At 39.6% G+C, this 22,134-nt stretch overlaps 1 protein-coding gene across 1 annotated transcript in view; it reads left to right on the top strand.

Annotated features, from left to right (window-relative positions):
• Window positions 1-22,134, top strand: part of MRPS27 (mitochondrial ribosomal protein S27) — a 56,976-nt gene that overhangs the window by 21,971 nt on the left and 12,871 nt on the right. Inside the window, exons 5-7 of the mRNA XM_067568651.1 lie at window positions 18,351-18,465; window positions 19,093-19,171; window positions 20,636-20,751. Of these exons, the coding sequence (XP_067424752.1) occupies window positions 18,351-18,465; window positions 19,093-19,171; window positions 20,636-20,751 (310 nt within the window). The remainder of the gene's footprint in view (window positions 1-18,350; window positions 18,466-19,092; window positions 19,172-20,635; window positions 20,752-22,134) is intronic.

The raw sequence follows: 22,134 nt of genomic DNA, 5'->3' as shown, positions 1-22,134 counted from the left end.
CTTGAGGAGTCTTGACACTCCCTCCTTCGCTTGCTTGCTCCATAGTCAGTCTCTCTCTCTGGACTCAGTTGCTTCCTCTCAGTGACTCAGTTCCTTTAGCCAAGTTGGTGTAGTCCTCCCCTTCCAGGGTAGAAAAGTCCTATTGGACAGGCTATTTTAGACAATCTTCCTGTCCACTGCCTAGTCTGTGTCACTTGTCCAGTGGCCAGTAGAGAATCTTGGCCTGCCTGCGCTTCTGGGTTCCAGCTCAGGGACCCTATGACCAGCAACCAAGGTCTCTGCAAGTTCTGACCTCATTGCTGTTTCCCTGGGCCTTTTCCTACCTATCTTCTGGCTGGGTTACCTCTGGGGCGTCCTCTTTTCCATGTGAAACAGTCACTATTTCACCCCTTTTTGGGCTCTTGCCAGAATCTGTTAATCCAAAACAGGATGCTAGGGCTTACTCTCCTCTAGATCACCTCCTTGTACCTAGCTGCCTCCCTTTTTCTCCAAGGAATGACTGCAGAGCTCCTCCCTGTAGCCTTCTCATACCACCAGTTTCCTCTCTTTATAAGTTTATCCCACCTCCTTCCCCAGCTAGGCTTCCTAAGCCATTAGGCCTCATCAGATCCCAGGTTTCCACCAGGTGCAGCCTATACAATTAATTGGCCTTTTTTAACCTGCTCTGCCTTCTGTGGGGTGGACACCACATTACAGAACAATTTACAAATGATTGTGGTGAAGTCTCCATCACTGACAGTTTTTAAATAAAGATGGGATGTTTTTCTAAAAGATATACTCTAGGAATAATTTTGGGGAAGTTTTGGGTCCTATGTTACACAATAGGCCAAACTAGATGATCACAGTGGTCCCTTTTGGCCGTGGAGTCTATGAGTAGCTGCAGCACGTCTCAGGATTTGGCTCTTATTCTTCCTAAAGTTAAACTGGAATGCATTCAATATCAGTCTGAAGGTTATTTCAGAGACTGGGTGGACCTACAACAGCAAAAAGCCCTACTTGAGACAGATTGTGAATTATATTATAGAAATTTTAAGAGATCAGGCACAGACAAAGTAAAGTTGCAGCCAAAAAATGTAGAGAGCAAATAGTTCAGATTAATATAAATTTGCAAGACATGAGATTCAGAAAAATCTTTTCAAGAGGCAGATATGTTCCAGAAGCCAGTTCAGAGATCTAACAACTGGCAAAATATATTTGCAACTTATGCCCTGTCTGGCTACCATTGAAATGATCATCTGCTTCCATAACACCGTTGGAGGATAACAGGCAGCCAGTATAAGATAGAGCAGACTCAGGTGAGCACAAAATACACATAAAGCCACCCCCACTCCAAAATTGCACTATGTGCCCCTAGGGAGTTCGATCATCTTATGTGCAAGATCTGTGTAAACTATATAATCGCTTACTTACTAGTGCTTACTACCTGCCAATTTTCATTATTCCTTTACAGTATCAAGTGTGATTTTTTTCCCATTTCCTTTTTGTGACAAACAAAACAGAGAAGTAAAACAAAGATGATACACGGAATGGAGGAATATCCTAACTGTATTGTATTATGAGCTAGTCATTCTACCTACAACTGAAAGCTAGAGAAAGCCATTCAGAGGAAAAAGTTGGGCCATCCTAATTTTACTTAAGATGATAATGGAATAGGTACAAACTAATAGAACATCTAGCACTTAAACTTCTTAACATGAAGGCTTTTGTACCTATAACAAAAGTTTTTATTTTTTCTGGATTTTATTGTAACTTTGGTTCAGATGTATGGCTGCATAACAAAAAGGAATAAACACACACAATACGGTGCAGTTTTTCCATCTGAACATAATGCTTATGAAAAAGCAGGGCTAAAGTTCCATGTACATCAGAAAAATGTTTTGAAACTGTTTGAAAGAAAGAAGGGCTGGAGCACATGACTTATGAGGAGAGGCTGAGGGAAGAGATTTGTTTAGTCTGCAGAAGAGAATAATGAGGGGGATTGGATAGCAGCCTTTAACTACCTGAAAGGGGGTTCCAGGGAGGATGGAAGTAGGTTGTTTTCAGTGGTAGTAGAGGACAGAACTAGGAGCAATGGTCTCAAGTTGCAGTAGGGGAGGTCTAGGTTGGATATTAGGAAAAACATTTTCACTAGGAGGGTGATGAAGCACTGGAATGGGTTACCTAGGGAAGTGGTGGAATCTCCATCTTTAGAGGTTTTTAAGATGCGGCTTGACAAAGCCCTGGCTGGAATGATTGAGTTGGGGTTGGTCCTACTTTGAGCAGGGCACTGGTCTAGATGACCTCCTGAGGTCCTTTCCAACTCTAATTTTCTATGATTCTATGAAATGATCATAACAATGGTTTCAGGTTATATGGCTGAGCTGGCTAATATGGAAGGGAGTATTTTTTTTAAAAGTGTGTAATGAAATTGTCATTTAAAATATATTTTTTTAAAATTTCCTCTAGCACAAATGCATTACCTGAAGCCTTTAAAAAAATCAGATTTTACAAGCAGTTTTAGAACATGCTTGGTATCTAATAGTATTGGCTGTTGCTAGACACACAGTAACAGAGTTCGAGCCAAAACCCTACCATTCCATTCATATATTGAAAACATGCTGTTCTAAACCTTGGCTTCTAAGGAGGCTTCCAGTACTGCTGTTCTGTGTCAAATTATATGGTGGTTTTGTGGTGTGGACTGCTGTACATGAGGAAAGCCAAGGGCACCTAGCTCCATTTCACATGTGATTTCAGTTGGAAGATGAATTCCAAAGCTGTAAGGCTCACACTTAATTTTTCCTTTCCCAATTTGCATTGAATATAAAAAAAACCCCAAGAACTATTTACTGTCTGCTTATTTGTAAGGGAGTCATCAATGGTGCTGTCATGTGGTGTGCCAGTACAATATAAACACTATCCTGAGAAAGCCAAAAATCAAGTCTTGGTTGATTTTATTAAAAATTTTCTTAACACTTTAAAAAAAAAAATCCTGTTTTGCGGATAACTTTAAAGACATTTGATTTAATAATCTTATCCACTCAGGTTGGCTCTATGGAATGTTCTATAGCACACTGAGAATTTCTACAGTTTTGATCTGTGATCTAGCATAGTATGTGGTAACAGATGGCAAGTATATATGTCCTCATTACCCATTTAGGTTGCAGAATGCCTTTGGGCATTGAGGGAAGGGTACATGATGATGACCTTGTTAGCTGATATAGTAGGCAACCAGTGTGTCACAGGTGTTATTCATTCCTGATAAATTGCTGTAACCACTTCAGAGGATCTGCTAAGTATTTGTGTCTCCTGCACCCTAGTGACTTTCTTTTGTTCCATCTTGTTTTGAACTGCCCTTTAATATTCCTTCTATTATTGGTTTTAACCAATAGAAAGGTAGAAATAGAAAGAAAAGGTAGAAAGCATTGTGTCAGAGAGGTGATTTGGCACATATATTTTCAGATGGCTGGAGAAGAGATGCAATGTTTTAATTTTTGAAGAATGAAAAGTGGTTGGTGACAGACCAGTAGGTAAGAGATTTAAGTGTTATGGCAGGCACTCATTCATTGAGCCATCCCCCATGTCAAGAGTGGGGTGTCTTCCTGCATGCCCTCAAGTGGCCTGGTGTGGAACTGCAGGTACATCCCTGCCTCAGTGAGCTTTCAATGAGGCTTTGATGCAGTGAACAGTACCCTTTCAGGAGTCTGATTCATTTAGCTAGCAGCCAGACATGGTACACAAGCCTTCACCCAATGTCCTAGCGTGGGGGGTGGGAGGGAAATTAACCTTAGCTCATTTACCCTACCTAAGTCCATCCAGCTGCTCCCTTCAGGCTCATTATGAGTAAAATTCTTTTGACCCAAGACTTTCTTCTGGAGCCAGGCCTCCTGCTATCATGTGTGGAAGCTTCTACACTCAGGACCCCGGCAGAGGTCAAACCCCTGCAGCTCTTCTGTGAAGTGGTGTGTAGTTCCCCAGTGATGTGGACCCTCTGCTGCTCTCTGATAAGATCCTTTTGCTGGGACCAGACCGCCTAAGGGCTTGGCACTCATAGCCCTTCCTTTTCCAAACCTGCTTTCTCCAGGGGCACCTTTCCTAGGTCCCATTTTCTGGTGAGCTCCCTCCCCTGAGAAATCTGGAGCTTCTTTTGGAACTTCCCTGTCTGAGCCTTGATAATCCTTTATTAGGCCTAGGTATTTCTTAGCTAATTAATTCCTGCCCAGCCACCTATGAACCTAACTACTCACAGATGGATCTGGGTTGGCTCATTTTCCTTAGCGGAGCTTGTCACATATAGGCTGGGTGCGTGAGCCTCTTAGAGGACCAGCTGCCCTGTGATACTAAGCTATATTATCTTCATTAAGATATGTAATGATCTTAAATATTTTTCATCCAATTAAAAAAAGTCAAAAAAAATTAAAGTGCAAAAGAAAAAATATTAAAATGTGGAAAACTATATATCAGTTCTGCAAAACACAGTGTGGATTTCACTTCACTTCCTACAGGGAAAAAAAGGCTTGTGGTATAAATAGAACAAAATAATGTTTTAATATACTATATAAAGGAACTGTTTCAGCTTAAAAAATCGCTGAGGTGGCATCTTAGGTTAGTATCCTCTCTCCCAGGAATGGGAAATTAAGGTGAATAACTTCTGAAAGTTAGACATTTAGCAGTGTAGTAAAAATGGTGAAGTAAGACTGCTTGGCATTTTTTAACGCTATTTTAATAGTGATCATTTTGGAAAGCTGCATGCTCCAAGATACCATGCCCATAGTGTCTGTGCTGGAGTGGGGCCAGCTGCATTTCCTTTGCTCCCCTGAAACAAGCACTCCAACTATTATGTCCAGCTAGCTAAGCCTGTCTCTACTGGCAGAAGCTCATTCACCTATTTTCCCTCCTTCCCCCCCTCCCATCTCCTCATCCCAAATTGGTAAATCTTACAGCTTTCCACTTACAAACATCCTATCCTCACTCTCTTCTTCCTCAGAAATAGAAGCTCCAGTTCCACCTCTCAGCTGCTGACCTCTCCTCAGTGACAGCACCAGAGTTCTCCCAAAACTTTGCACCCTACAAATGCCAGGTATCCCCAATCCAACCCACTCAGCTATCCATGTCTCTCTACTGTGCTATGCCAGATCTAAAATACTTGAAGCCTAGAACCTCTGCAAAACACAAGCTTGGTCCTGTCTGGAGGGAGACCACCACTGCCTTTTTCAGCTGTATGTTTCCATCTTGACCCTCTAACTGTCAGTGGATGGGATGTGGACCCTCACTGTGCCTGCTAAGGCTTGTGGCCCTTGCTTCCAGCACTGTTATAATTGACCAGCTCTATTGCAGTACCTCACATACATGCTTAGTGTGCAAGATCGTCAGCCCCACTGAAGTCAATGGATCTGTGCTATGTCTGGTTACAGCCATTTAGGATTTGGTTCAGAATGTTTCTAGGGGGCCTTTGGTCATTGTCATTTGGATTAGAAGCACTTATTCAAAGCACTTCAGAGAGCAGTTAGTAGAATCTTCTGTTTTCTCAGCTGTAAACTCAGACACAAAAGGTACATTCCTTGTCATTTCTCTTTCTGGGGAAAAAATGAATGGAATTTTGGATTTTGTTCTTGTAAGTCTAGATCTCCTCAAAGTGAAAGTGTTCAGGATTTTGGCAATTGGTTTTGCAAGCAATTGCTTTTGAATTATACACTTTTCCAAGAATTGTAGTTTCTAAAGCCTGCTTTAATCTCTAAAGTCAACCTGCTGATAATCCTCTTTGAACTGTCACTTATTTCATTCTGATCTTCCTTTTGTCTTCACTGCAGTTCTCATTTACTTTATCAAGGGAAAAAGATGTCGTCTTAGTCCATTCTTATTGTCAGTTTTCTATCCAGCTATGCTGGAAATGCATCTTGGGGAATGATCTTAGGACTTGATTCTTGGACAGGGGAAGTCCAAGCCCATCAAGGCTATCACAGGGTTTTCTGGGTCACTTTGAATGAGATTGGTAAAGGTGTAAGAGGGGCATATGCTGTTAAAGCATGTGGAAAGATGAAAGGAAGGCAGGATCTTTTCAAAATCATGGGAATGAACAGTGTCAGGTCTATTATGCGTTGATTTGGGTGTATTATACTGGAGACGCAGGCAGGAAGAGGGAATCCTGAACAATGGTTGTTTGGTTGGCATGTATTCAGTGGCTCCAGGTATGCCAGGTTTGGGAAGGAGCTACATACTGATCGTGCATGGTGGAGAAACAGTCTGCCAGCTGGCTGGACAAGTGAAGACCAGGTGTAGGGGGTGGGGAAAGGAGGTACAGAGCCATATGAAAAGAAAGTGAGCATCATGGTGCAAGTGCTGCACTTGTTATATATCTGAACTTGTTCCTGATATGCCACCAAGTTATGAATATTGGGCATGGGAGAGACTATACAAAATATTATGGCTCATGGGCGCTTATTGTGTTGATTGGCTTTGATAGACAAAAGAAGGGAGGTGTATCAGAGGGAAGGAGGTGGGCAAGGTGCTGTGACTGGGGGCTTCTCTTCACTTACCTCCGAGATTCGGCGGCAGTCGACTGGAGTTACGCAAGCTATGCAAAAAACTTGCGTAACTCCTGTCGACTTCTCTGCTTCTCTTCTGCGCACCGTCTTCACTGCACTGCGCCACTTGAGAAGGTGGTCTTAATATGTTGATTTCTGGATCAACTGAGCGGGTCTTCACTGACCATTCAGTCAATCCAGAGAAGTCGATCTGACGGCAGCGAATTTGCCACCATCAGTGAAGACATAGCCTGGGAGTCTTGTGTCCTAGCCAAAATTAATAGGATTTTAATGAATTTAAAAGGTATTTGAGGTCTTCCATTCTTTCTGAAGCTAAAGATTCTGTCTTTTGCCATCATGAAGATTCTTTAAAAAGATGAAAGAAAATGATCATGTTTCTGTTATGAGAAATCTCTCTGTAGTGCTGCTAGTAGTTATTTTAATCGATTGATTGATTTTTGTTGCACCTTTCCAATCACCATAGTAGAAATAACTAATAATGTCCATAGGCCCCAATCAGGGTTAGGGCCCCATTGTGATCTCTGTCTAGTTCTTCATAGTATTTAAACATCATACAAACACTTAGAAGGACATGGTGCCTGCCATGAACATCTTAAAATGTTCACCTGAGTATCCATTGAGATACAACTTTATTGCTTTAAAAAGGAACACCATCCCTCTTCATGTTCCACTGCAGCTACTATTTTGCAGTGGTCACATATACTCAGATGGCTTTCTTTATTCAGGCCAAAGCCCCTAACTTCATTTTAGGATTTTATTAATCTGTTTTGAAAGGCACAGGTCTTTGGAGGTTTTAAAAAGCCAGCCTGGAAAATAAATCAGTGCCAGTAACTGTTTGAATCACCAACAAACCACTGTATAATTTTTTAGCTGTGATCACAGGCACATGAATGTGATATGCACACACGTAGTAATTTCACCTCTTCTGCCTGTCTGCTCTGTTCTTGTATGCAATGGGTAACATGACATTTATAAGCATTATGCACTATGAATGCTTCAGAGAGCTGGATGCTTGTAAATGTCAGTTCACTGTCTGAAAACAAGAGCTGAGTAAGCCAGCACAGTGGGGAGGAATAGCATTGCATGCACACACTTGCATCATATTCTCATGCTCATCAGCAGTCACAACCCCAACAGATGAGTCAGATTTTCTGACTACGAATCTTGACAGTGTTCCTTTTCAGAGGGGAAAGGAAAGGACAATAAAATATCCTCCTGCATTTTTAAGTCATTTGTCTGATCTTTGAGCCACACAGCCTAATTGAATGTTCCTGGGAATCGTGCAGCTTGTAAAAATCAACACAACTCTGGACATTTATCCAATAATATGTACAGCTCTTCAAGTTAGTTTCTTACTGTCTCTTTTTAAATAAAAGCCTTGACATTTTTTTTAAAGAACTGTGTAAGATGCTAAACTAGCCATACTCTTTGTGTAAGTATGTTTGTTGTTAGATTAAGTTCAGTATTTGATAAGGAAGTACTGGTATATTAAGCAGCTCTTGTAAAGCCATTTTGGAGTGAGTGAAGGTAGCAGTTAATTTTTCCATTTGGAAATTGGTTCATGGCAGTGCCACTTACAGAATTTTGTCAGCAACTGTAAAGTTCACCTCTGTAAGTTTAAATCATCATATAAAATCTGTTCAGTAATTATGTTGTTGTATTATTGACCCCTCCCCCCCCTTTTTTTTTGGCCTATGTTGCATTTGGTGTGAAAGTGAATGACATTTCGGAATAAATGGCTTGGTCTTAGATCTCTTTAATTTAAAGTTTCTGGTATAGAAGCCAGAAGAAAAGATTGCTGCATAATCTGCACAAGATTCAACTGTGGCAGCTGTGATACTCAAGTGTGTAAGCAGTTGTGGCAAGTGGCACAGTAGTTTTAAACCAGTATCCAGTCTGTGCCAGAAAGAAATGATGTGAAGTATTGGTAATTTGACTAGAATATGTAAATTTTGCAACGCATCTGTTACAGAGTAAAGGCTTCCTAGGTGAGCTGTGTATTTGACAAAATTGGTAGTTTCTCTCTCTCAAACTAAATTTAGTCTATACATTAGCCACCATTAAAAAGTCACTATTTACAGGCACTTATCACAGTAATTTATTGCATTTTTTTCTGTTCTTGGAATAGAAAGTCATTGTGGTAATGCAGTATTTGTTAGTAATATTTACTTTTTAATGGTATCCACAGAGTATTACTTTATAGTGTGAAATGGAAAGGCATGTAGTAGTAGTCTGAGCACAGGACTAGAAGCAGGAACCCCTGAGTTTTAATTCTAACTCTGACACAGATTCTTTCTATGGCCTTAACCAATTATTTAATGGTGCTGTCAGCTTGAATTTTTTAGGTGTAGACCAGGCCTTAGTTAAAACAAACTAGGTACCTTTTAGTTTGCCCCAGCAGTGTCCACAAAGGAGAGCTAAAGCACAACACACTAGTGTGCACTGCAGTTCACAGCCCTTGGGTCTTCCTTACCTCCTGCTAGGTAGCACAGTGTTTGTTATCACAAAGTAAAAAGTAGGCTCTCACTTGTAAAAATCACTTTTTTTGGATTAATGAGAGCAAAACTTTTCAACGCAGCTAAGGGTATGGGGGTAACTCATTGGTTGAAACACTGGTACTATGTCTGAGCAAATGACAAGCAAGGAGCTGAAAAATAAAACTTTCATTCTCTAAAAATGAGATCATTTGATATCTAGTGCTTGAGTAGGATAGAGTTTGAAAGTACTTTTTTGACACTCTGTACATTAAAAATAACTTGCAATATGGGATTAGCAAGGAATAGATTTAATTGGCTTGTTGCCAATTCTTGGAAGAATCCCCTCTTGCTCTTTAACTGTATAATGAGCCCAGATGGGAAGGTGATGACTGCAGTAGAAATTTAAGTACTTTTTCAACAACATGTTTACTCATTTTTGAAAAATTTATCTGGCTGATAATTTGTGCGCCAAGTTTCAGACACATGGAAAATCAATCAGGACAGCAACAGGCATCCACAAGCTGAATGACTAAGAGGACAGAAGGAAAAAAGTATTTTACTTATGTTTGCTGTAGTTTTACAGCCTTGGTGTCTAATTAATTTTCAGAGATATGCAGGTAAGTAATGGCTCCACACAGGTGACCTTTTGTCAAACCTTTGCAAATAAATTTTAGCCTGATACTTTGAAATTGCTGAGATTCAAAAACCTCCACAAAGCAAGAAATCTAAAGTGTTGCTCAGTTCATAATTTTATAAACTGTATTTCTATGCCAGTAGACCAGGGGAAGATATAATTAATGCAAGTGTTGCTTGCAAATTAGACTTTATTATGGTTACATGGGGACTAGGGAAGTCACTAGAGAATATCTTCTCATAGTCGCTATAGCAACAGCTCACCCCATCATCTTCCATGTTTTCCTGAGCCTATCGTACTCTGCATCCCAACACTAGAGTATTAGTGGCATTTGTATTCAAATCCAGTCATTTTCAACAGTAAAAGCCCAGAAGTATTTTTAAGAGGCAGAAATCCTAGGAGCTGTGTCCTTTACTGTCAGAAAGATTGTGTGTGTGTGTGTTAAGAAAAGGCTTTTCCATTTAGTTTCTTAACTGCTGCATCTCAAAGGAGTTTCAGCTTTATGAAGAAAGTAGTATAGGTTCTTCATACGTGTGACAAGAAATTCTGATTCCTTTTCTCCTCACCCCCACACCCTCAACCGTTCCTTTTCCATTAGGATTGAGCAAGTGGGAGATGGGTAATCAGACATTCTATTCATCTGAAGTATGGGGGAGAATAGGGACTCTAATTTAAAGTGTTTGTTGGGTCTCTTGTCTTTTATCAGGGGTATATCTCTGAGCAAGAAGGAGTGAAACTAATCTCTCTCTATCACATCTTTCTGTCCTGAAGAGAATCTTAAAAAGTAAAATAAAAAAGATGTTTGTTCATTAGTTTGTTTAAATAAAAAATTAACACTGATAAAATAGTTGGCTTACATTCTACAGGAAACTAAACGCTGTCCCATCTCCTGAATTTATCAGCAGTATTTATATTTCCATCGTGCTTTTCTCCCTTAGACTCCCAAAGTGCTATATAAACCACACAACAAAAACTAAGCTGGGAGATGTGGTTTTAATTCAGCCACTTCAGCTGCATTAAAGGCAATATGTCTTGTCTGTACTAGACTTTTAAAGCATGTTAGTTAGCACCTTTAAATCCTGTTCTAGACAAAGCCTGAGACTAAGGAACTGTTATTCCGGGATGTGAAAGAAATCCACAGCCCCTTAATCAAAATCATGTTGAGGAGGGCTTGAGGCTTGTTAAGAACGGAACTTTTGTTGGTATGTCTTAAGACTGATCAATAATGTATTGTTCCATATTGTTCTGAATAGATGTGGCCATTAGAAGATTCTGGAGGAATTGCAGTAACAGCCAGGGGAATTTTCTTATGGATAGAGAAATTATCAAATCCTGAATGGTGGCATTTTGTGTGTTCTCTCTGTTGGATTTACAGCTTGGAGAAACTGTTCTGCTCAAATTCCATCAAGTTCACTGCCGATGGATGGAGGGCTAAATTTGTAATGTACTTTTCAGAGTCAGTATGGTCCTTTGGGCTTTGCTGCAGGTTCTAGAACTGCTGCTATTACTTATACCCCCCCAATGGTTCTTCTGTGTATGTATATGAAAACACTGCATTTCCTTTGTCTTTGTGTAGTGAGTCTCCATTCATATATTATTATGAAACGAGTAAGAACTCTTATTTAGTTTTTTGCAACTGCTTGACAATCCTGTTTTCCTCACTAAACAAGATTGTTCTTTTTCTGTTTTGTTCAGAGAGGTGCCTTAAATCTATCAAAAATTAAAAGGAGCATTTGAAATGACATAAGGCTAGAAATTGACAACATTGGGCATAAGTGCTTGTTGTATCAAAAATTCAGCTTGTCAGTCATTTGCAAGCCAATTCAGATAAGCGACTGTCAAATATACTAAATGGGTCACTAATGGATGGACCAGGTTTAGCCAGCATATGGCTTGATAGCTCCTCAGTGATAGTCACTGGTGGAAAGAGACCTTTTGAAGCTGTTCTGTCCATGCAGCAGAATAGTTTTGAGCAAAATGTTAGCCTTTTCGAGATTTTTGAATGATAAATGCCAGTCCTTGTGAATTTCTCATGCAAATCCATGCACATCTAACCTCCTCCTAAATGACAGTATATGCAATGTGTACTTTTCCAAACAAAAATCCACACCGAATGTGTCTGGTGCTTTTACCAAACTTGATTACTACTGCATGTGAGAGTTAAAAATAAAAATCAATCGACCACACCTTGGACAAGACAAAAATAAAGGGGCAGCAGAATCGAGGGGAGGAGGGAGTGGCAAGTATGATTAAGTGGTGAAGGCTCGCAACAGGGTTTTGACAAATTTCAGGGTTCTATTCCCAGTTCTGCCATGGACTTGCTGGGTGACTTAACTGTGCCTCAGTTTTCCATCTCTAAAAGACATTAATAATTTCCCCCTACCTGAAAGGTTTATTGTGAGGCTAAATTCATCAAGGCTTGTGAAGCTCTTTGTGAAGCTAAGAAGAAAGGTGCTACAGAAGTACAAAGTATTACTTGGGGAAGAAAAGGAAAAAGTCTATCGTATAGATACTGTGTCAATGAGTATAATATGAATGCTTAGAATAGCTTATTTTAAAACTCCACATAGGCAAGGGATAACAGGTTTAAACTCCTTTAGAGAAATCTGATAAAGAATTAAAACACAATGGTTCATAACTTTAACACATGATCATTTTCAGGTAATGCAGTGAGGCTTTTCTATAATGTCCTACTTGTAGGAGAGAGCAGTTGTGCTTTGCAATTATTCTGCTCCCCCCACTTAAATAGTTAATCAATTGGTTTTTAAAAGCCTGTTCCTATTCCTGCTCTTGTTAATTGATTTATTATACTATGTGGCAAAGTTATTCTACCTTAATCATATGTAATGCTTTTATTTTACTATAAAAGGAAAATTGTTCCTTCTGCCCCTACCTGAGGTTAACGAGTCATTACATTGAGAAATGTATTTCCTGCATGAATAGCATGACTAAGTACTGCTGGATTTTAAACAGAGTATACACACACTCATCCATGCAGACAAACATATACACAGATGTAGCTGAAAAGAAATAAAACTGAAGCTTCCTTCACTCCCTCATGTTTAAAAGGAAATTTCCAAGCCACAAAGTTTTGCGGGGCAGTTATCTTGACACTGACACATTATCAATGCCTCTGGGCCCATTTCAAATGCAGAGGATTTCTCCCAGAGTGTATAGCTTGAAATGACAAACAAAGGAGACTTTTAGGTGACGTTTTTCTTAGAATGTTAGTTTCCAAGCTAAGCCTGCTTGCAATCTATTTGATCATTATGCGTTGTAGCTTGAAAAATGTGCCTCGGAAGAAAAAAACATGGCATTGCCAAGGAGCTTTGCATTTCCATATGACTTGCATTCAGAAAGTGGAGTGGCTTTGGATTAATTCCAGAGAGGCAGCTTCTCTTTGGCAATTAGAGACATTTTTTAGGAGTTGAGGCATTTTTCAGCTTGTTAATTCCATTTCTATTTTGTTCATAAATATTTTAGAATCTGAAGTGGATGAGAAGAATCTTGACTCTGTTCCTTTTCCTGATTAAAACAGATGAGCATCCAGATCCATTTCTCACTCTGGTTCTAGAGAACTAAAAGACATTTTAAAAGTTAAATAGTAGAATTTCACTGTAGTATCCAATATAAGATAGGATCCATGCTATGAAAAGGAGACAACCTGCCAGTTGATTGGTATATGTCTAACTATTATCAGGATAGTTAAGATGAGTGAAAGATATGAGCATCAATTGTGGGTAGAGGATGGAGGTATGATAGAAATCTTCAAAATATGTGAAGACAGTCATTGCTAAAGAGAGAGAAAAAATTTACGGTAGTTCAAAGTTGTTTAGGAGTAAACAAGATAACATTTAAAAAAGGGAAATTTCAGGTGAAATTCAGTGGAAAATCTACAAAATGAGATTACTACAAAAGCACACAGAGGGCTCAAAGATCCCATTGTCTTGTACACTGCCCATACATTTAATAAGAGACAGTCCTCACCTTGATGAGTTTGCAATCTAAATAGATAAGTCCAAGGAAGTTGTTATTCCCATTTTACAGGTGGGAAACAGATTGCACACGGGAAGTAAGTCTCTAGCAAAACTGGGGATTGAATCCAGATGTCTGAGTCCAAGTCCAGTGCCTTAACCACAAGGCCATCCTGAAATGTGAAATAATCTCCCAAGGAAAGCAGTGATGGAAACCACATCAATAACTGGACATTTTAAAATAGAATAATTAGATATTTTATCTAGGGAACAAGCTTGAATGGTTTGGGGGGCAAAGAGAACTAGACATCTCAGTTGATCTGTTCCATCTGCAGCTACTATTATTCTGTGAACTCATTGTGGTGAATGCAAGTTCTTTCTTGCCTTTGACTTTTTTTGTTTTGTTTTTTTAACTGGAGAGAATTTGGTGCCTTCTTTACCATTCTGTTGTCAGCTCCATGATTACTGTAATTTTCTTGAGGAAAAACTGTATATGAATGCGGTAATACATAATTTCACCACTTGGTGGCATCAAACAAATTTTAAAAGGTCAATTTTTATTTTTTAAAAAGGAAACAACTCAGCTGGTTTTGCAGTGCTGTAAAGATTCAATGTGCACCACACTTCACACAGTTTTGAGCAGAAAAGCCAGCCCTAGAGCATTTTCAGCATCTGATAAACTGCTTCATTATCCATTGTCTTCTAAAACACTGAAATATTTCAATATTACTATAAATAACAAACAAAGCCCTGATGCAGGAAATCAGGAAATTAGGATGTTCTCAGTGTAACATGCAGGCTTTATCTGCATGTTAGTGATAGTAGGCAGTTGCTCAGCTGAAGTCATGTCAATTGTGCTGAATACATCCTGCTCATCATTAATATATTAATATACTAATATAGATTTATTAATAATTAGTTTCTGCAAGAAATTAAGCATTACTTTGCATCAGTCACCTTACTAGAGTAGATTATTTGAGCATTTTTCCAAACTGGGAGGAGGGGACATGCTACTTCTGGTAATAGAATCATAGTACATTATTGCATTCTATATGTTTAGTTTCACAATTATCTCTCTAGTACACTGACTCCTTGTCTTAAAGATATCCTTTCTGGGTTCACTGTAGGGAGGGATGCTTTCAGTTCACTGGCCATGAGAATCACCATATTGATTTCACCGCCATTAACCCTAAACTATACTAACACTGAGCTACACTAATTCTGTTATAGATTCTTCCTCTTGTCTTTTCTGAGTGTGTCATAAGAATCTGATATTTCTTGAAGTTTTATTAGACCTCAAAGGAATGAATCCCTGTAGCTGACATCTGGACAATAACCTTTTGGTCTTTCCACTGAGCGTATAGGAATTGCTAAAGGCTTCTTTAAATCAGTATGGATCCTCTGGTTCACCATAGCCTGCTTTCTGTAGTTTACCCAACTCATGTCTTTTTGTCTGTCCCTGTACATATTACATTGCTTAATTATAGCGTGTTTATAGCGTGTTTAATTATTGTGTGTTTCGGGAAGAAGGAGGGGGATGTTGATACTTGTTCAAGTGACGAGCATTCGCCGCCGCCCCCCCCCCCCCACCCCCAATCAAACAAAAGCATCTGCTACAACATTTGGATATTTCATCTGGGTTAGATATAATAAGAAAATGATGAAAGAACAGATCAAGTACATTTTCCTTTCATAACTAACTCCCTTCTCCACCTGCACTCTCATCAGGGAAAATGTGCCACTAAGGAAGGGTCTATGCATACACACACATGCGCGCACGCGCACATGCAATCTTGCTGATGTAGTGACAAAGTGAGCAATTTTGGTACTGTTCCCTCCCTCTCCCCCCATGCACAACTGTTTCATAATTATTTATTTCTTAGATTGTAAGCTCTTTGGGGCAGAGACAATTTTTGTTCTGTGTTTGTACAGTGTCTAACACCATGGGGTCCTGGTCCAAGACTGGAGCTCCCATGTGCTATAGAAATACAAATAAATAATTATTATTTTTACACTGGTGGTTCCCACAGCCTGTTGGGTGCAAAGGAAAATCAATCCCAGATCACAATCAACAGTGTCTTAGTCATCTATTGTATGCCTCCCCAAGGAGGTCATGTCATTTTCAGAAATGTACACTAATGAGATTCATTTCAGACTGACTCCAGTTTTTAGACAACAGCATTTCCAGCTAAAGCCCCGTTCCTTCACTTGCAATTTAACTTTTGAATCAAGAAAAATTTCAGCATTACAATACGCTATAGTGCTTTTAGCATGCAGGGAGAAATAATGGAGGCATCTCAGTGTCTGGTATTTTTTAGAAGAGAAACACAGCTCTGCTTAAAGATGAATGTTCAAATCCATTAAAGTCATCAATATTTCAGTGCTCCCTTCAATCCTTTACTACCACCCCATTGGAAAAGATACTAAAGGCCAAATAGATGTCAGTGGGAAGTTTTTAATGTATCTGAAAGTATTACTGTCATGTCTTGGTAGTGCAGGACTGTAGTTTTGCACTTAGGAAAGGATGTTACGTGTTAAATGAAGCAACTTTGAATGATGCTGGCAGTGGATGCCAATATTTCACTCTGACCGTCTTTAAATGACTGGTGAAATAGTCTATAGCAATTAGATAATTGTTTCATCGAGATACGGTTAAATCTGACTGTCTGTTTCCTGTAAGTATTATTGAAGCAAGACTTCCATTAAAGCAAATATAGGATCTTGTTGTTCCCAATATCAGAGAGGGGGAAGAGTAGAAAGCAATTAGATCAACAGAATGGATTTTATAACTTGATATTTAAAAAGTGTGCTTTTTTTAAAAAAAAACTATTAAATTGTAATGTAATAGGGATCTCTAAACTGCCATGTAAATAACTCTATACTTAGACCTCATTTAGTTGTTTACATCTCAAAGCCTCTGCTTTTGGCCATCCAGTCTCTAGCAGATTCTATAGACTTGAACATTTTCTCCCTGGTTTCCAAGCTTGGTGATCTGTATAGCCTTTAGCCATAGGATACAATACATAGGAATTCACTGGCGGGGAGTGGGGGGAAAGAGGGTTGGTGGCTATAATAATCTGATAAATGTTCTGGAAAGCATGCTCATTCAGATGGAAGAGCCAATCCTGCAACTAAATGGTGGTGTAGCATGGCTCCAGGCTGCTAGCATCTGCACATTGGTATAACTCAGTCATCACAGTTTTCTGCAGGAAATGGCAGGAACTGTAGCTTTTATACTTCAGGCAGAAAACCTTTTCTTGATGCACAGTGCAAAACATGAAAGGTTTCATGTATCTCTTGACACTTAGATATGAAATTCAGCCTAAGAGCAGGATGGATCCTACCATAGGAACTTATAGTCTGTAAAATAAACTAAAACTACTATAAGACTCTGCAGGTTTTTGGTCATTAATTTTCCGAACAAATTGTGAGACATATTTGGGTGAACAAGAATGAATCTTCTGTTCTTTGGATCTGTACCCTCCCCCAATCCAAGCTGTCTGTCATGGACTGATGCCCATTGTGAAAATGACCAGCAGCAGCAGGAAGATGACTGCGAAATTTATGAAGACCATTTGGACTACTATATAAGCTGTAGCATGAGTTCTAGCTTTTTCATTCCCATGTGCAAAATAATATTTTTAGTTACTCTTTTGTGGCGAGAGAGATGGGGAAGAATAGGCTTTCACTAGAGATAAGTTTAATTCTGAAAGCTTGCACACGGATCAGAACTTAAGGTAGTCTCAACACTTTCCCCTACCTCCCCACAACCTGACTGAAGCATAGAGATTTGCTCTGGGTTGGAACTTGGCTTTTCTTGGCTTTCAAATTTTCTCCCCAGAAGAAATTCATTTGAAGTTATGATTGTAACAAAAAGTAAATACAGGAAGAATTAATTAACTAGTTTAAATTTAATGTTTGTTTTTTTTCTGGTACTTCCGTGGGTCCGAGTCCAATCAGACTGACATTGGTGTAAATCAGTGTAATTCAGAACGCAGTTAAGATACTCAGGGGTATGTGAAGTGATATATGAGGCCCATCCACTCAAAAATATTTTCAGACTGGAAGTAAGACAAGTTTTTAATGATGAGTAATTAACCAGTGGCACAACTTACCAAGGATCCTGGTGGATTCTCCATCACTAACAATTTTAAAATCAAGATTGGATGTTTTTCTAAAAGATATGTTCTAGGGAATTATTTGGGGGAAGTTGTGTGTGTTATACAAGAGGACAAATTAGATGAATCCAATGGTCTCCTATGGCTTTGGAATCTATGAAAAATAAGTTTAAAAATTAAATAATCCTTTTCAGTTCCTTTCTGTCCCCTGCATAATATGATAAAGTCATATTCCTCTAGGAGAATGGAAGGACTGGCTATATCCTTTCTTTGATGAGCAGATAGCCATTGCTTGCTATTACTACAAAATCAAAGAGGTTCAGATTCAGGTCCAATAGTATCTGACTCATCAAAACTTGGGCAGGAGAAATTTATAAAATATTTGAGTGTTTTTATTATTCTAATATTAATAACTTAGGTCTGAGGCATCAAAGTATAGGCAGAGCTTTCATATTGCTGCAGATGCAAAAAGATATACCTTTTGGGAGAGGGGGGGAGGTGGTGATGTTCTTAAATACTGCTGATTGTTTTTAATTATGCCCTTTGCATCTATCTGTGAAACTTCTGGGAAGAAACAAATTGTGACTTAAGACTCTGCTGCAAATTGTGTTTGTTTTGTCCTTTAGGTTTCGGCATAGTCCAAACTGCTGGTACCTGAGAGACTGGACCATCCACAGCTGGATCAGACAGTGCTTCAAATATGGTGCACAGGACAAAGCCTTGTACACCTTAAAAAACAAGGTGAGGTTTTTAAGAGAAAAAGCAAGATTTTATTTGATCAGCATTAGACAAGTGTGGCTTATTCTGAATTCCTAGCACAAGCAAGGTCTCTCCATAGACTGCAGTCTTCAATTAGATACTTTTGTTGAATTTATTATGAATATATGGAATGGAGCTTGAAATAAAGCTCTTCCCAGCTTTTTTATTTTTCCCCAGTTGATGCCTCTCTCCTCCCTACACGCACTGTAGTAGTGTCCAAAATGTGCTGGCCACTATACAGACATATGGGAAGACAGTTCCTCTCTGAGCCTGAAGAATTCACAATCTAAAGATGACAGAAAACCACTGATGAGTGGAGGAAAGGATGTGTCATAGAAGCATAGTTGACAAGATGATAAACACATGGGCCCTGATTCTAAACGCTTGCACACGTGCATTCAAGTTAAGCGGGTGCATAAGTGCTTGCAGACTTGGGGCCATGGCTGTTAGTTCTTTTGTTGTTTAAATTTAAACAGATAACCACTACATTATACAAGATGCATCTCCCATGTTCTAGTCATTCTAGCACTTATTAAAGTCACAATTCAGAACATGGAACAGGATATTCAGACAGGATAATTTTCAGTGTGGTTTTTCTCGCTGTTTTAGGTACAATATGGAATTTTCCCAGATAACTTTACCTTTAATATATTGTTGGATTATTTTATAAAGAAAGAAAATTATGAAGGTAAGAAACAAAATATCAGTTATGTGATCAATTTTATGCTTTTCATAACAGTGATACATTGGATTTTAAAAAACCTTAGTGAATTAAATCCAAAATGGTTTTTCTTAAAGCCCTTTTTTTCTTCTGGAGTTCAATACATCTTCCCCACCCCATCCCCAAATTTACTTTTCCACATGATTACATTTGGTTCCTCTGTTTCCCTTGGGGTCTTTATTTGTTGCATAATTTTGAAACATGTAGGATTCAACAGCTTTCTACCATCTTTAGCTCCTCTTCAATCTAAACTACCTTTCCCCATGCTTTTGAAGTCAAGTATATTGTATATTATAGTGCTGTCCTATCTGGTGGGAAGAGAGTAGGGAGTATTTATTAGATATCTGAGACAGAACACTCATTTAATAGCAGCTTTATTGCAAACAGCTTCATCAGGAAGTCGCAGTTTGCTGATAGACATGGGCAAGATTTTAATTTCATAGCTTTTGTTGGCTTAAACCTTTCCCAGAGCAAGAACGTAATTGCTGAAAGTGAGACTAGAACTGCTGAAGCTTTTGACTCCAGTGGTTGGTTTCTGAGTTATGCCAAATGGCTATTGAATTTGTTCATTGTTGTATCTAGGGCAGAGGGGCTCTATCTTAATTCCTCCCCCCGCCATCCATTTCTTTTTTCCATGAAGCCACATGCTCAAGGCCCTTTGTTTTAGCTGCCATCCTTCTGGTGGAGAGGGCGGCCAAAGCCCCCTTTGGAGCTCCTCAGTAACCCTCTTCATTTAACAGTGAATCTTGCAGATGAGCAACGCAAGGTTCTTGGGTTGTGCCGCCATATCTCCCCTATCAGCCTGAACACTGACTCATATTAAATGATGATTGTGAATCTAACCAAGGTCTCTCCTGAATGATAAACCAAACGTCATTTTTAGAGAAGAATAATTAAAAAAAAGAAAAGACCGTATAGGGCAATAATCTTGGGTAAAGCCAAACCACAGAGTGCAAATCAGAGTGGTGAGGAGAACTGGTTTAAAGCCACAGTAGCGCTTAGGGAAGACACTACCTACACCAACAGGAGAGCTTCTCCCTTCGGCATAGGTACTCCACCTCCCTGAGAAGCAGTAGCTATGTCGACGGGAAAAGCCCTCCCGTCGACATAGCGCTGTCTACACCAGGGGTTAGGTTAGTATAACTACATCGCTCAAGGGTGTGGATTATCCACACCCCTGAGCGACATAGTTGTACCAACATAAGTTTGTAGTGTAGACCAGGGCTCAGAGTAGCCTACATGGGATATACTAGTTGTCTAGTACTAGGCATAAAGAGGCTGGCTTTATCTCCAGCTCATTATGACTCTGATTCTGCATCCATTGAAATCACTGTGAGTTTTGCTAGTGTTTTCAATGAAAACAGAAGCAGGGCCTTTATAAACTGCTCTGTCAAACTCACTTATAAACTGTTATTTTTGTTTCTTCACTAGATGCTGTGTCAATAGTCACTGAGATCATGCTGCAGGAAAGCTTTGATGAACTTTCAACACAGCTTCTCTCCTTCCATGTCTTATATCACTACCTGGCAACCAAATCAGAATTTACAGTAAGCTCATTGAACATTAAACTATCTACAGTGTCTCTGGTTCAAAGCGTTAGGGGAGGTAAAGCCCAGCTAAGTTAACTTAGAAAATGAAGTGAGCTGGAACCAACTCTCCCACTGATTTTTGCAGCATAGGAAAAAGCAAAATCTGTGTCCCTTTTAGTTATCTCTATCTCTGAAAAGGAGGCTGGGTGTTTCTAGATTGTTTAGGAGATTAAATTAAGATGAACCAGAATTTGTTGCAGATTAGGCATCATTTCTTTCTATCTGAGGATTGACTAGTACTGGGCGCCAAGCCATTTGAAAGCTTTATTAGTGGAAAATAGAGAGAAGCTATAAAAAGATAAATGTACTATTTATTAGCTAAATATACAGCATTGGTCCTTAAACTGGGGGTCGTGAGCTGTGAGCACCACCCCAGCCAGGTATGATGCTGTGAACTTCCCTGCTTCCTCCAGATGGAGGAACATGGGGGAAGGTGGCAAGCGGTGACACGGATACTGCTCATCACATCTCCCCCCCCACCAGCATTCCTCCCTGCTACCCTAGGAGGCTGTGGCAGAGAGCAAGGAGCAACGCCAGGGTTCCCTGCGTCCAGATCACTTTCCCCATCTGGGCTGTGCTGTGAGGTGAGCATCAGGAGCTGCTGCTCTCTGCCCTCTCCTTACGCAACCTAAGTGGGGAAAGTGCTGCTCCTTGCTCCCCCTTCTCACAACTCCCTAGGGGGAAGTGGAGGTCCAGTTTCCAAGGTGGGAGCAAGCAGCAATACCGCCACTCTGTGCATGCAAGTCTGTTTCCCCAGTTGGTTGCAGAAGGGGAATCCAGGGGTTATGGGTGAAGAAGGCACAGTGCAAGAGTTAGGGGCAAAGGGGAGTTGGGGAGCACATGGGGCCAGGGGGAATGGGGAGCCCACAGGGTCCAGGGGTTTTACTCAGAAGCTTGCTATGTGAAACGGGTCACCAGTACAAAAAATTTGAGAACCACGGATATGCAGAATTGGATACACTGCAGAAAGAGAATTAAATGTTACTCACAGTCGGGAATGTTATTCAATGGTAATGATGGGGGTAAGAGTCTAGCGTTGTGAAGTTTTTTCACTAGGATTTCTACCACCTCTTAGGTTCTGGAAATATTGGATTCAGTAAATAATTCTCAATTAAAAAAAAAAAAAAAAAAACTAGGTTTGTCTCTTATCACTAATTTATCTCTGTTTGCTTTTGTATTCACAACACTGTTGTTCAAGGCCAGCCTGACAGTTGTGAATCTGGAACATGATATTACTCGGTCTTTGTAGAGAGGCCAGACAGTAATCATCATTGGCTCCACTGTACCTGGCAGCCAAGAACTTACATCTAAACTTGACTGGCATAAATCTTCTATACCACA

Source organism: Emydura macquarii, unplaced genomic scaffold (genome assembly GCF_026122565.2).
Source record: "Emydura macquarii macquarii isolate MOO-44397 ecotype Brisbane River unplaced genomic scaffold, CSIRO-AGI_Emac_v2 contig_2897, whole genome shotgun sequence".
Taxonomy (NCBI): Eukaryota; Metazoa; Chordata; order Testudines; family Chelidae; genus Emydura; species Emydura macquarii.
Note: the sequence above shows the minus strand (reverse complement) of the source record. Positions and strands in the feature narration are given on the sequence as shown.